The sequence below is a fragment of the Scomber scombrus genome, unplaced genomic scaffold, assembly GCF_963691925.1.
Source record: "Scomber scombrus unplaced genomic scaffold, fScoSco1.1 SCAFFOLD_329, whole genome shotgun sequence".
Taxonomy (NCBI): Eukaryota; Metazoa; Chordata; class Actinopteri; order Scombriformes; family Scombridae; genus Scomber; species Scomber scombrus.
The window spans coordinates 531-17,500 of NW_026910626.1; the positions used below are offsets into that span (position 1 = coordinate 531).

The window sequence follows — 16,970 nt, forward strand, 5'->3', positions numbered from 1 at the left end:
TGAGCTGGGAGCGCAGTGTTCTAGTAGGTTCATAAGGTTCTATGAGCTGGGAGCTCAGTGTTCTAGTAGGTTCATAAGGTTCTATGAGCTGGGAGCGCAGTGTTCTAGTAGGTTCATAAGGTTCTATGAGCTGGGAGCGCAGTGTTCTAGTAGGTTCATAAGGTTCTATGAGCTGGGAGCAGTGTTCTAGTAGGTTCATAAGGTTCTATGAGCTGGGAGCACAGTGTTCTAGTAGGTTCATAAGGTTCTATGAGCTGGGAGCGCAGTGTTCTAGTAGTTTTCATGAGGTTCTATGAGCTGGGAGCGCAGTGTTCTAGTAGGTTCATAAGGTTCTATGAGCTGGGAGCACAGTGTTCTAGTAGGTTCATAAGGTTCTATGAGCTGGGAGAGCAGTGTTCTAGTAGGTTCATGAGGTTCTATGAGCTGGGAGCGCAGTGTTCTAGTACGTTCATGAGGTTCTATGAGCTGGGAGCGCAGTGTTCTAGTAGGTTCATAAGGTTCTATGAGCTGGGAGCGCAGTGTTCTAGGTTCATAAGGTTCTATGAGCTGGGAGCGCAGTGTTCTAGTAGGTTCATGAGGTTCTATGTGCTGGGAGCAGTGTTCTAGTACGTTCATGAGGTTCTATGAGCTCTTTCAGATACGATGGAACCTGATCACTGAAGACGTGTAAGATCGATGAGGATGAAAGAACTAATTGTTCTTGTGTTTTATTTATTTAATTAAAAAGTGAACAAAGACAACATTTACAGACATTACATTTTGTTGACCTCTGACCCCTGAGACAGAGGGTTCAAAATAAACAAACTTGAAAATGTCCATAAAATCTAAAACACCAACACAAAACGTCCGAGGACAATCTGAGGCAGGAGGTCAGGAAAAGGTCAGGGGTCATCAGGTGGAGTAGAGGCGTCCGGCATCGACTTGTCTTCTTTTGCGACTTTGCTGCTCAAAGAACTCGCGGATGTCATCAGGAGTCACAACCTATCAGAGAACAGACAGCAGTCACATGATCAGTTACCTGTCTGACCCTAACCCCTTACCCCTACCCCTTACCCTAACCACTAACCCCTAACCCTATACAAGGACTGGAGGTTTAGCGTGTTAGCGACTGTTTTGGATCTTCATGGACAGGATCTCAGGGAGCAGCTGGGGGGGGGGGGGGGGAGTGTGTCCTGTTTTGGACTCAGGTCGCTTTGTGCAGGTGATGTGGTTCTGTTGGCTTCATCAAACAGAGACGTGTAGCAGGCACCAGCTGTTAGGCGGGCCGGTCAGCAGTAACATAGGAGGAGCTGGACTCATTGTGCCAGTTAATCATGTTACAACCCTCACAGCCAAAATACACGGATGAGGCGTGATCCTTTATTACCAACTGTACTTCTTCTATTCTCTACATGCTCTAACCCCTAACCCTAACCCTTACCTGCACTGAACTGAAATACATAGTTATATAGATATAGATATAGATATATATATATATATATCTCATTGTACCGTTGTGTTTTATTTCATTTCACATTGAAGCAAACCCAGTAAATCAATGTGTATCCATCGAGTTAATTCATTCATTACCAGCTAATAAAGTCTAAGCTTCCAAACTCAAGGAGCATGAAATGGCAAAGACGGTCATATGGTAGCAGCTGATGAATTCCAGCCTGTCTCTGTATGATGTCTGCCTTCCTGTCACTGGGGGTCAATCAATCAAAACAGTAAAAGACAGAGTTTGATGACTTTGAGAAGTAAGATCATGTCTCCTCCTTTCCAAAACAAATGGATCCACCGATTAAAACCAGTCAAAACACTCAAAGCAGTTTCACTTAAAAAATCAGCTGTTCAAGGAAAAGTGGACGCAGGCTGCTGCGGGCAGAGCCATCTGCACATCTGTGAGGACTGCCACTGACAGCCCTTATCAATCAATCAATCAATCAATCAATCAAACTATGGATTGATTGATTGATTTGGTTAAACTCATAAGAAGGTCAAAGGTCAACTGCAGAGTGAAACTCACCTTTCCTTCTGCTGCGAATCTCTGCAGGAAGTCCTTCAGTTCAGTTTTCATATCGTTGTATCCTGAGAGACAAAACCTGTAGTTTAATGTCTGGTACTTGTAGTTTAATGTCTGGTACTTGTAGTTTAATGTCTGGTACTAGTAGTTTAATGTCTGGTTCTTGTAGTTTAATGTCTGGTACTAGTAGTTTAATGTCTGGTACTTGTAGTTTAATGTGTGGCACTTGTAGTTTAATGTCTGGTACTTGTAGTTTAATGTGTGGTACTTGTAGTTTGATGTCTGGTTCTTGTAGTTTAATGTCTGGTACTTGTAGTTTAATGTGTGGTACTTGTAGTTTGATGTCTGGTTCTTGTAGTTTAATGTCTGGTACTTGTAGTTTAATGTCTGGTTCTTGTAGTTTAATGTCTGGTACTTGTAGTTTAATGTGTGGTACTTGTAGTTTAATGTCTGGTACTTGTAGTTTAATGTGTGGTACTTGTAGTTTGATGTCTGGTTCTTGTAGTTTAATGTCTGGTACTTGTAGTTTAATGTCTGGTACTTGTAGTTTAATGTCTGGTACTTGTAGTTTAATGTGTGGCACTTGTAGTTTAATGTCTGGTACTTGTAGTTTAATGTGTGGTACTTGTAGTTTGATGTCTGGTTCTTGTAGTTTAATGTCTGGTACGTGTAGTTTAATGTCTGGTACTAGTAGTTTAATGTCTGGTTCTTGTAGTTTAATGTTTGGTACTTGTAGTTTAATGTCTGGTACTTGTAGTTTAATGTCTGGTACTTGTAGTTTAATGTGTGGTACTTGTAGTTTAATGTCTGGTACTTGTAGTTTAATGTGTGGCACTTGTAGTTTAATGTCTGGTACTTGTAGTTTAATGTCTGGTACTTGTAGTTTAATGTCTGGTACTTGTAGTTTAATGTGTGGTACTTGTAGTTTGATGTCTGGTTCTTGTAGTTTAATGTCTGGTACTTGTAGTTTAATGTCTGGTTCTTGTAGTTTAATTTCTGGTACTTGTAGTTTAATGTGTGGTACTTGTAGTTTAATGTCTGGTACGTGTAGTTTAATGTCTGGTACTTGTAGTTTAATGTCTGGTTCTTGTAGTTTAATGTCTGGTACTTGTAGTTTAATGTCTGGTACGTGTAGTTTAATGTCTGGTACTAGTAGTTTAATGTCTGGTTCTTGTAGTTTAATGTCTGGTACTTGTAGTTTAATGTGTGGTTCTTGTAGTTTAATGTCTGGTTCTTGTAGTTTAATGTCTGGTACTTGTAGTTTAATGTGTGGTACTTGTAGTTTGATGTCTGGTTCTTGTAGTTTAATGTCTGGTACTAGTAGTTTAATGTCTGGTTCTTGTAGTTTAATGTCTGGTACTAGTAGTTTAATGTCTGGTACTTGTAGTTTAATGTGTGGTACTTGTAGTTTAATGTCTCGTACGTGTAGTTTAATGTCTGGTACTTGTAGTTTAATGTCTGGTACTTGTAGTTTAATGTCTGGTACGTGTAGTTTAATGTCTGGTACTTGTAGTTTAATGTCTGGTTCTTGTAGTTTAATGTCTGGTACTTGTAGTTTAATGTCTGGTTCTTGTAGTTTAATGTCTGGTACTAGTAGTTTAATGTCTGGTTCTTGTAGTTTAATGTCTGGTTCTTGTAGTTTAATGTCTGGTTCTTGTAGTTTAATGTCTGGTACTTGTAGTTTAATGTCTGGTACTTGTAGTTTAATGTCTGGTACTTGTAGTTTAATGTGTGGTACTAGTAGTTTAATGTCTGGTTCTTGTAGTTTAATGTCTGGTTCTTGTAGTTTAATGTCTGGTTCTTGTAGTTTAATGTCTGGTACTTGTAGTTTAATGTCTGGTACTTGTAGTTTAATGTGTGGTACTTGTAGTTTAATGTCTGGTTCTTGTAGTTTAATGTCTGGTACGTGTAGTTTAATGTCTGGTACTAGTAGTTTAATGTCTGGTACGTGTAGTTTAATGTCTGGTACGTGTAGTTTAATGTCTAGTACTTGTAGTTTAATGTGTGGTACTTGTAGTTTAATGTCTGGTACTTGTAGTTTAATGTCTGGTACTAGTAGTTTAATGTCTGGTTCTTGTAGTTTAATGTCTAGTACTTGTAGTTTAATGTCTGGTACTAGTAGTTTAATGTCTGGTTCTTGTAGTTTAATGTCTGGTACTAGTAGTTTAATGTCTGGTACTTGTAGTTTAATGTCTGGTTCTTGTAGTTTAATGTCTGGTACTTGTAGTTTAATGTGTGGTTCTTGTAGTTTAATGTCTGGTTCTTGTAGTTTAATGTCTGGTACTTGTAGTTTAATGTCTGGTACTTGTAGTTTAATGTCTGGTACTAGTAGTTTAATGTGTGGTACTTGTAGTTTAATGTCTGGTACTAGTAGTTTAATGTGTGGTTCTTGTAGTTTAATGTCTGGTACGTGTAGTTTAATGTCTGGTACTAGTAGTTTAATGTGTGGTTCTTGTAGTTTAATGTCTGGTACGTGTAGTTTAATGTCTAGTACTTGTAGTTTAATGTCTGGTACTTGTAGTTTAATGTCTGGTACTTGTAGTTTAATGTCTGGTACTAGTAGTTTAATGTGTGGTACTTGTAGTTTAATGTCTGGTTCTTGTAGTTTAATGTCTGGTACTAGTAGTTTAATGTGTGGTACTTGTAGTTTAATGTCTGGTACTTGTAGTTTAATGTCTGGTACTAGTAGTTTAATGTCTGGTTCTTGTAGTTTAATGTCTAGTACTTGTAGTTTAATGTCTGGTACTAGTAGTTTAATGTCTGGTACTAGTAGTTTAATGTCTGGTTCTTGTAGTTTAATGTCTAGTACTTGTAGTTTAATGTCTGGTTCTTGTAGTTTAATGTCTGGTACTAGTAGTTTAATGTCTGGTTCTTGTAGTTTAATGTCTGGTACTTGTAGTTTAATGTCTGGTTCTTGTAGTTTAATGTCTAGTACTTGTAGTTTAATGTCTGGTTCTTGTAGTTTAATGTGTGCTACTTGTAGTTTAATGTCTAGTACTTGTAGTTTAATGTCTGGTACGTGTAGTTTAATGTCTGGTTCTTGTAGTTTAATGTCTGGTACTAGTAGTTTAATGTCTGGTTCATGTAGTTTAATGTCTAGTACTTGTAGTTTAAAGTCTGGTTCTTGTAGTTTAATGTGTGGTTCTTGTAGTTTAATGTCTGGTACGTGTAGTTTAATGTCTGGTACGTGTAGTTTAATGTCTAGTACTTGTAGTTTAATGTCTGGTACGTGTAGTTTAATGTCTGGTACTAGTAGTTTAATGTGTGGTACTTGTAGTTTAATGTCTGGTACTTGTAGTTTAATGTCTGGTACTAGTAGTTTAATGTCTGGTACGTGTAGTTTAATGTCTGGTACTAGTAGTTTAATGTGTGGTACTTGTAGTTTAATGTCTGGTACTTGTAGTTTAATGTCTGGTACTAGTAGTTTAATGTCTGGTTCTTGTAGTTTAATGTGTGGTTCTTGTAGTTTAATGTGTGGTACTTGTAGTTTAATGTGTGGTACTTGTAGTTTAATGTCTGGTACTTGTAGTTTAATGTCTAGTACTTGTAGTTTAAAGTCTGGTTCTTGTAGTTTAATGTGTGGTTCTTGTAGTTTAATGTGTGGTACTTGTAGTTTAATGTGTGGTACTTGTAGTTTAATGTCTGGTTCTTGTAGTTTAATGTCTGGTACTTGTAGTTTAATGTCTGGTACTTGTAGTTTAATGTCTGGTACTAGTAGTTTAATGTCTGGTACTTGTAGTTTAATGTCTGGTACTTGTAGTTTAATGTCTGGTACTTGTAGTTTAATGTCTGGTACTTGTAGTTTAATGTGTGCTACTTGTAGTTTAATGTGTGGTACTTGTAGTTTAATGTCTGGTTCTTGTAGTTTAATGTTACCGTGGATGATCTCCAGCTGCTGCACTCGGTTCAGGTTGTCCAGCGCTGACATCAGAGGGTCGTGACCCGGCGGTCTCTGTTCGCTGTTCTTTCCTTTGTTCTCGTAGGCGAGGACGGTGTCGGATTCATCAAGGAGGAAGGAAAGGCCGGCTTCAGAGAGCGACTCCTAGGACACAAACACTCGTTAACACAGGATTCATTACCGACGACTTTATTAACCACGCGTTTCATTACCGACGACTTTATTAACCACGCGTTTCATTACCGACAACTTTATTAACGACGCGTTTCATTACCGACAACTTTATTAACCACGCGTTTCATTACCGACGACTTTATTAACCACGCGTTTCATTACCGACAACTTTATTAACGACGCGTTTCATTACCGACAACTTTATTAACCACGCGTTTCATTACCGACGACTTTATTAACCACGCTTTTCATTACCGACGACTTTATTAACCACGCTTTTCATTACCGACGACTTCATTAACGACGCGTTTCATTACCGACGACTTTATTAACCATGCGTTTAATTACCGACGACTTTATTAACCACGCTTTTCATTACCGACGACTTCATTAACGACGCGTTTCATTACCGACGACTTTATTAACCATGCGTTTCATTACCGACGACTTTATTAACCATGCGTTTAATTACCGACGACTTTATTAACCACGCTTTTCATTACCGACGACTTCATTAACCACGCGTTTAATTACCAACGACTTTATTAACCACGCGTTTCATTACCGACGACTTTATTAACAACGCGTTTAATTACCAACGACTTTATTAACCACACGTTTCATTACCGACAACTTTATTAACGACGCGTTTAATTACCGACGACTTTATTAACGACACGTTTCATTACCGACGACTTTATTAACCACGCTTTTCATTACCGACGACTTCATTAACCACGCGTTTCATTACCCACGACTTTATTAACCCCGCGTTTAATTACCAACGACTTTATTAACCACGCGTTTCATTACCGACGACTTTATTAACAACGCGTTTAATTACCAACGACTTTATTAACCACACGTTTCATTACCGACAACTTTATTAACGACGCGTTTAATTACCGACGACTTTATTAACGACACGTTTCATTACCGACGACTTTATTAACCACGCGTTTAATTACCGACGACTTTATTAACCACGCTTTTCATTACCGACGACTTTATTAACCACGCTTTTCATTACCGACGACTTCATTAACGATGCGTTTCATTACCGACGACTTTATTAACCATGCGTTTAATTACCGACGACTTTATTAACCACGCTTTTCATTACCGACGACTTCATTAACCACGCGTTTCATTACCCACGACTTTATTAACCCCGCGTTTAATTACCAACGACTTTATTAACCACGCGTTTCATTACCGACGACTTTATTAACAACGCGTTTAATTACCAACGACTTTATTAACCACACGTTTCATTACCGACAACTTTATTAACGACGCGTTTAATTACCGACGACTTTATTAACGACACGTTTCATTACCGACGACTTTATTAACCACGCTTTTCATTACCGACGACTTCATTAACCACGCGTTTCATTACCCACGACTTTATTAACCCCGCGTTTAATTACCAACGACTTTATTAACCACGCGTTTCAATACCGACGACTTTATTAACAACGCGTTTAATTACCAACGACTTTATTAACCACACGTTTCATTACCGACAACTTTATTAACGACGCGTTTAATTACCGACGACTTTATTAACGACACGTTTCATTACCGACGACTTTATTAACCACGCGTTTCATTACCGACGACTTTATTAACCACGCGTTTAATTACCGACGACTTTATTAACCACGCGTTTCATTACCGACGACTTTATTAACCACGCGTTTAATTACCAACGACTTTATTAACCACGACTTTATTAACGACGACTTTATTAACCACGCGTTTAATTACCGACGACTTTATTAACGACGCGTTTCATTACCGACGACTTTATTAATGACGCGTTTAATTACCAACGACTTTATTAACAACGCATTTCCTCAGCAATGCTTTATTAACCACGCGTTTCCTCAGCAATGCTTTATTAACCACGCGTTTCCTCAGCAATGCTTTATTAACCACGCGTTTCCTCAGCAATGCTTTATTGTAGCAGACTATTTCATGCCATTGTATGTAAATGAACCTCACAGCTGATACTCAGTGCTGACTGGTTACATGACCTCACAGCTGATACTCAGTGCTGATTGGTTACATGGCCTCACAGCTGATACTCAGTGCTGATTGGTTACATGGCCTCACAGCTGATACTCAGTGCTGATTGGTTACATGGCCTCACAGCTGATACTCAGTGCTGATTGGTTACATGGCCTCACAGCTGATACTCAGTGCTGATTGGTTACATGGCCTCACAGCTGATACTCAGTGCTGATTGGTTACATGGCCTCACAGCTGATACTCAGTGCTGATTGGTTACATGACCTCACAGCTGATACTCAGTGCTGATTGGTTACATGGCCTCACAGCTGATACTCAGTGCTGATTGGTTACATGGCCTCACAGCTGATACTCAGTGCTGATTGGTTGCATGACCTCACAGCTGATACTCAGTGCTGATTGGTTACATGGCCTCACAGCTGATACTCAGTGCTGATTGGTTACATGGCCTCACAGCTGATACTCAGTGCTGATTGGTTACATGACATCACAGCTGATACTCAGTGCTGATTGGTTACATGACATCACAGCTGATACTCAGTGCTGATTGGTTACATGGCCTCACAGCTGATACTCAGTGCTGATTGGTTACATGGCCTCACAGCTGATACTAAGTGCTGATTGGTTACATGGCCTCACAGCTGATACTCAGTGCTGATTGGTTACATGGCCTCACAGCTGATACTCAGTGCTGATTGGTTACATGGCCTCACAGCTGATACTCAGTGCTGATTGGTTACATGGCCTCACAGCTGATACTCAGTGCTGATTGGTTACATGGCCTCACAGCTGATACTCAGTGCTGATTGGTTACATGACATCACAGCTGATACTCAGTGCTGATTGGTTACCTGACCTCACAGCTGATACTCAGTGCTGATTGGTTACCTGACATCACAGCTGATACTCAGTGCTGATTGGTTACATGACATCACAGCTGATACTCAGTGCTGATTGGTTACCTGACAGGTGTTGCAGGAGCAGAGTTTGGAGCGCCACGCTGAAGGCCAGAACACGGCTCCTGATTGGACTCTTTTCTGACCAGTCGCCTGGAGCTCCTTCAGTCTGCAGCTTGGTTCTGTCTCCTGACGGCTTCGCTTACAGCTTGGCTCGATGACATCATCAACCTGACAGATTATTGATTATGAATCAATCACACTGATCAGTGTTAACACAGAAAGGAATAAGTAGAGCAACAGCAGAAGATATGCTGTTTAAAAGCAAACTAAGAGACAAAAGCTGATTCTGGTTCATTAGAGCTGAGTCTGGTTCTAAGTCTGGTTCATTAGAACTGAGTCTGGTTCTAAGTCTGGTTCATTAGAACTCAGTCTGGTTCTAAGTCTGGCTCATTAGAACTGAGTCTGGTTCTAAGTCTGGCTCATTAGAACTGAGTCTGGTTCTAAGTCTGGCTCATTAGAACTCAGTCTGGTTCTAAGTCTGGTTCATTAGAGCTGAGTCTGGTTCTAAGTCTGGTTCTAAGTCTGGTTCTAAGTCTGGTTGTAAGTCTGGTTCATTAGAGCTGAGTCTGGTTCTAAGTCTGGTTCTAAGTCTGGTCCTAAGTCTGGTTCTCACCTCTTCAGACTGATTCAGGTTCACGTTTGACTCGTCTGTTCCTGGCGTTTCTTCCTTCACTTCTTCTTCTGCTGACTCACCTGGAACTGAACAGGAAGAACATCAAAGACAGGAAGTACATCACAGACAGGAAGTACACCACAGACAGGAAGTACACAACAGACAGGAAGTACACCACGGACAGGAAGTTGTTTACCTGCCAGGTGAGCGGCAAAGGTCCAAAGGAAGGGGTTTTTATTCATACAGGACTCACAGATCATCTCCTGCAGCTCCACACAGTCTGGAACCACACAGCCCAGGTGCTGTCAGAACCAACAGGTGAGGTCAGAACCAGCAGGTGATGTCAGAACCAACAGGTGATGTCAGAACCAACAGGTGAGGTCAGAACAAACAGGTGAGGTTAGAACCAACAGGTGATGTTAGAACCAACAGGTGAGGTCAGAACCAACAGGTGAGCTTAGAACCAACAGGTGATGTTAGAACCAACAGGTGAGGTCAGAACCAACAGGTGAGCTTAGAACCAACAGTTGATGTTAGAACCAACAGGTGAGGTCAGAACCAACAGGTGAGGTCAGAACCAACAGGTGAGGTTAGAACCAACAGGTGAGGTCAGAACTAACAGGTGAGGTCAGAACCAACAGGTGAGGTCAGAACCAACAGGTGAGGTCCGAACCAACAGGTGAGGTCAGAACCAACAGGGTTAGGGTTAGGGTTACCTGTCAGCTGTGTTAGACTCACCCTGCCGTGCAGCCAATCCTCACACACCACACACTGAATCATTTCGTCCTCCACCTGAAACCAAAACGAGCCAATCACAGTGAGGCACAGCTTCCATACAGGAACCAGGGCAGGTAAGGTTCAGGTGTGTCAGGTGTGTCTCACCTGGTCTTCTGGATCAGGGTAGGGTCGGCTGCAGGTACAGTACTCTCCAAAGAAGTTATGGCTGTATTTGTTGAGACTGTTGAGCTCGTCTTTATCCTGCAAAACACACACACAGCTGATCAACACACACACCTGAGCACAGCGCAATGATGTCACTGTAAATCACACCTGCCAGGTGAGCAGGCAGCTGTGATGTCATAACTCACAGGGAAGAGTTTACACTGCAGCTCTGTGAACTTCCTGTTTCCACAGTCACAGCGGAAATTCCTGCAGAGAAGAAGTCTCAGGATCAATACAATCAATACAATCAATACCCTCAATACGATCAATACGCTCAATACACTCAATACGATCAATATGATCAATACGCTCAATGATGTCATACCTCTTGGATAATCAATAATAATGATGATGTCATACCTCTTGGATAATCAATAATGATGGTGTCATACCTCTTGGATAATCAATAATAATGATGTCATACCTCTTGGATAATCAATAATGATGATGTCATACCTCTTGGATAATCAATAATAATGATGTCATACCTCTTGGATAATCAATAATGATGATGTCATACCTCTTGGATAATCAATAATAATGATGTCATACCTCTTGGATAATCAATAATGATGATGTCATACCTCTTGGATAATCAATAATAATGATGTCATACCTCTTGGATTATCAATAATGATGATGTCATACCTCTTGGATAATCAATAATGATGATGTCATACCTCTTGGATAATCAATAATGATGATGTCATACCTCTTGGATAATCAATAATAATGATGTCATACCTCTTGGATAATCAATTATGATGATGTCATACCTCTTGGATAATCAATAATGATGATGTCATACCTCTTGGTGTAGAGCTCGAACAGGTCGTGACCTTCGTGGCATTTGTATGAACACGCTAAGCACACGCCTGCTGCTGCGCCTCCTTTAGGAGAACACGTGTTACACGCATAGAGAGCCTGCCGCTGCACGTAGCCCTGCAACACACACACACACACTTTAATACACACTTTAATACACACACACACACACACACACTTTAATACACACTTTAATACACACTTTAATATACACACACACACACACACACACATTAATACACACTTTAATATACACACACACACACACACATTAATACACACTTAAATATACACACACACACACACATTAATACACACACACATACACACTTTAATACACACACATTAATACACACACACACATTAATACACACACACACACACACTCAGGAGCCCTGGTTCCTTAGTGTTGCTAGGTTACCGATACACAGCACTGCTGCTGCAAAAAGTTCTAATAAATAGTATTTATAATATATAATATATAATATATAATATATAATAGATAATATATAATATATAATAAATAGTATATATAATATATAATATATAATATATAATATATAATAGATAATATATAATATATAATAAATAGTATATAACATATAATATATAATATATAATAAATAGTATATAATATATAATATATAATATATAATAGATAGTATATATAATATATAATAGATAATAGATAGTATATATAAATATATAATAAATAATATATAATATATAATAGATAGTATATATAATATATAATATATAATAGATAGTATATATAATATATAATATATAATAGTTAGTATATATAATATATAATATATAATAGATAGTATATATAATATATAATATATAATATATAATATATAAATATAATATATAATATATAATAGATAGTATATATAATATATAGTATATATAATATATAATATATAATAGATAGTATATATAATATATAATATATAATATATAGTATATATAATATATAATATATAATATATAATATATAAATATAATATATAATATATAATATATAATATATAATATATAATATATAATATATAATATATAATAGATAGTATATAATATATAATATATAATAAATAGTATATATAATATATAATATATAAATATAATATATAATATATAATATATAATATATAATATATAATATATAATATATAATAAATAGTATATATAATATATAATATATAAATATAATATATAATATATAATATATAATATATAATAGATAGTATATATAATATATAATAGATAGTATATATAATATATAATAGATAGTATATATAATATATAATATATAATATATAATATATAGTATATATAAATATAACCTCGGGGTACGAGCAGTGATCAGAGTCACTTCCTGCCAACACAGCTGAAGCTTCTTCCTCCAATTCCTCATCTTCCTCCAGGACGTCGACCAGAGACACTGTCTGCTCCTCTGACATCATCACCTGCAACACACACACACACACACACACACACACACACACACATTGACATTTAGTCATTTAGCAGACGCTTTTATCCAAAGCGACTTACAAGGGAGAATAACATTCAAGCTACATTGCAACAGACCTTAGTGTGACAATAAATAAATAAATAAGTAATGCTAATTAGTGCTAAGTAATGCTAAGTACTGCTAAGTACTTCTAAGTAACCTAACCCACTATGCCTAACCCACTAACCCTAACCCACTATGCCTAACCCACTAACCCTAACCCTAACCCACTATGCCTAACCCACTAACCCTAACCCACTATGCCTAACCCACTAACCCTAACCCACTATGCCTAACCCTAACCCACTAACCCTAACCCACTATGCCTAACCCACTAACCCTAACCCACTATGCCTAACCCTAACCCACTAACCCTAACCCACTATGCCTAACCCTAACCCACTAACCCTAACCCACTATGCCTAACCCACTAACCCACTAACCCTAACCCACTATGCCTAACCCACTAACCCTAACCCACTAACCCTAACCCACTAACCCACTAACCCTAACCCACTATGCCTAACCCACTAACCCACTAACCCACTAACCCTAACCCACTAACCCACTAACCCACTAACCCTAACCCACTATGCCTAACCCACTAACCCTAACCCACTAACCCTAACCCACTATGCCTAACCCACTAACCCTAACCCACTAACCCTAACCCACTAACCCACTAACCCACTAACCCTAACCCACTATGCCTAACCCACTAACCCTAACCCACTATGCCTAACCCACTATGCCTAACCCACTAACCCACTAACCCTAACCCACTAACCCTAACCCACTAACCCACTAACCCTAACCCACTAACCCTAACCCACTAACCCTAACCCACTAACCCTAACCCACTATGCCTAACCCACTATGCCTAACCCACTAACCCACTACCCCACTAACCCTAACCCACTAACCCTAACCCACTATGCCTAACCCACTAACCCTAACCCACTATGCCTAACCCACTAACCCACTAACCCACTAACCCACTAACCCTAACCCTATGCTGTCACAATCAGCTGCTGAAACATTATGGAGGAATCCAGTGGAAGTGATCTGTAAAGTCTCTTTGCTGCTTTTTGTTTACAACCTTTGTTTAGTTTGGACCTCTAGATATATCCCCTATATGTTAGTAAGTATGTCTGGGTTTGTGTGACAGACTGAGAGCAACGCTGGACTCCATCGCTCCTTTAAAGAAGAAGATAATAAAACAGAGAACAGCTCTGTGGTTTCAGTCTCTAAACAATTAAAGCAAACGTGTTAATTAGAAAGAATATGGCTACTAAACTAGAAGAGTCTGACTGAGTCTATAAGAAGTTCTGTAACTCTTCACTAATAGAGTAAAAACAGGCCAAGGTTTATTGTAAAGAGTCATAACTGATCCAATAACTCTGTGGTTATGATAAAATTAACTATTAGGGACAAAATGAATCACCTCCTGCCCTCAATAAGCTGATTTATCTTCTAACAGGAAACTTAGAAACTGTGTTAAACCTGATATTTATTTAGACTGTTTCTCTCCAGTCGACCTTAAAGAATTAACTTCATCCTGTCTCTGAGACTCAGTTAGCGCCTTCTTATTAGATCAATCTGTCCTTAGTAACAGGATGTTATATATGTTATATAATATATAATATATATGGGTTATATATGTTATATAATATATATGGGTTAGGGTTAGGTATATTATATAATGTACCAGTCCTTTAGCTGATTAACCCAGCAACAGGCTGTTTACTGCTTCCAGCCAATCGCAGACCTCTATCTGATCCAGCCAATCACAGACCTCTATCTGACCTCCTGCTATAAGATGAGAAATCAGCCAATCAGCTGTTAGTAATTAATGACATCACCACATATTGATCAGCGTTAGCTTCAGCCGTTAGCCTCAGTTAGCTTCAGTCGTTAGCCTCAGTTAGCTTGAGTCGTTAACCTCAGTTAGCTTGAGCCGTTAGCCTCAGTTAGTTTGAGCCGTTAGCCTCAGTTAGCTTCAGCCGTTAGCCACAGTTAGCTCCCACAGTTTATATGAATGTGAATCTGCTGCGTGCTAATGCTAACTCACCGAGTCAAACTGGAACTGCTCCGCCCGAACCAGCCAATCAGTGATGATCAATGATGATCAGTATTGATCGATTATAACTGATAATAACTGATAATTAGCTCCGTCTGATGTTAGCTGCTGCTGCTAGCGCGGATGACAACATCCGGTTTACTTCCGCAGATCGTATTTGGCGCCACTCAGGGTCACGTGGTTAAAACTAAATAGAACTTTATTTAAAAATGTTCAAAGTATTAAAGTGTTTAACTTTATTAACAAGAACAAATTATAACAACATGTAAATAATATATAAATATATTTAATACATATTTAATTTATATAATATATTTAATCTATATGATATATAATTAATCTATATAATATATATTTAATCTATGATATATAATTGATCTATATAATATATAATTGATCTATATAATATATATTAATATTAACATGTTGTGTTTTTTGTTTTGTCTTCAAATGCTAATAAAGTTTGATTTACTTTTTTTTTTAAATAAACTACTTGAGATTACGTCACTTCCTCCGATACTGCGTGACGACAGCACGCAGCAGACAGCGCGTGCAGAAGATGGCGGACGCTGCAGAATGTGCGGTGCGCGCGGAGCTTCGGGACAGAAACGGGCACGCGCAGAAAATCTCCGTGAATGTAGAGAGTATGCTGACGTCACTGATCCGCGGGATGCGCGAGCTCAGCCCCGAAGTCTCGAGACTCCTCAGCGAGCTGGTGGAGCGGGAAAAAACCTGCGGAGCATGCGCAGAAGGTGAGCCGTCTGACGTCATCAATGAGAAGGATTTGTTTGGTTTTTTTCCCCAAAAAAATCTTTATTAAGGAATACAATGCAGTACAGTGCAAAACAATAGTGTGATGACAACCGCCAGGGGGCGCTACACACATTCAGAATATCATATTACACAAACACATTAAAAAGAGTCTTAATGGCTTTTATATTAGTGGAATGGTATATATATAATAGTTTAATATATAGTTTGGCCTGGAGAGGAGAGGCTTTTGATTAGTGTATCGACATTTTTGGATATGCCATTTGGCTAAATGTATAATAATATTAATGATATAAAACTGTTGTTTTTTGGCAGATGGATAATCAACGAAGCCAAACAATATATGTTCAAAACAAGAAGAAATCAAGTTGCAAATATCTTCCCATAATTTGGTAAAAACATCTTCAGGGTTTCCATCTGAAAGATACTTCTCTCATTTTATTATCTTTTCCAGTCCAGGTTATTAATAAAGGGTTAGGGTTAGTACTAACTAACTACTACTGCCTTTTAAATAACATAATTACTCCATTTATAACCATAATAAAGTCATTAATAGGGATTAAATCATTAATGATCCATCTGAGTTCAACAATTAGGATTAGTCTTTATTGATCTATGTTTGTACATCAATGACCAACAGTCTGTTTATGAAGGTTCAACATTAGAATTACAAAATAAAAAGAAATGTTGGCTTCTTAATTTAGAGAAAACAACATTTGGTATGAAGTTCCAAACTGAAGACGAGTTCTTGATTTCTAGTTTTATCCAATTTATTATAAATGTTTTATTTAAGGTGTAAAAGTCTAAAAGGTTAAAGCCACTGTTATTATTACTGATGTTTTAATATAGTGCTTTTTGTTCCTCCACATAAAGTTAAATAACATGTTAGGGTTTAACATGAAGGATAAAGCACATATTCAGCTTTTAGCAATCGAACTCTCAATGCTCTCAAAAATTTAGATAATTAGAATTTTAAGAGTTTCAAATTATTACAAAATAAACTTTATGCCAAAGCTTCAACGAACAGGTTTAGACCCAGCATGGTGTTTCACAGCTGGTCAGTGTTAGGACTCACAGAGATGTCTGTTAAAGGATATTAACGTTGACATGAGGGTTATTGATTAAATCAGATATAAAGGTCTGGTTGTCA

General features: G+C 38.0%; 1 protein-coding gene across 1 annotated transcript; it reads right to left on the reverse strand.

The window, feature by feature from the left end:
- Window positions 1-706: 706 nt before the first annotated feature.
- Window positions 707-15,192, reverse strand: LOC133977146 (putative E3 ubiquitin-protein ligase UBR7). Its single transcript, XM_062415278.1, has 12 exons — window positions 15,041-15,192; window positions 12,800-12,922; window positions 11,434-11,567; window positions 10,772-10,832; window positions 10,566-10,661; window positions 10,422-10,475; window positions 9,880-9,985; window positions 9,684-9,769; window positions 9,074-9,238; window positions 5,879-6,044; window positions 2,006-2,067; window positions 707-981 (listed from the first exon to the last, which is right to left on the reverse strand). The coding sequence occupies exons 2-12, from the start codon at window positions 12,917-12,919 to the stop codon at window positions 892-894; spliced, it is 1,140 nt and encodes a 379-aa protein (XP_062271262.1). The 5' UTR covers window positions 12,920-12,922; window positions 15,041-15,192; the 3' UTR covers window positions 707-891.
- Window positions 15,193-16,970: the final 1,778 nt, after the last annotated feature.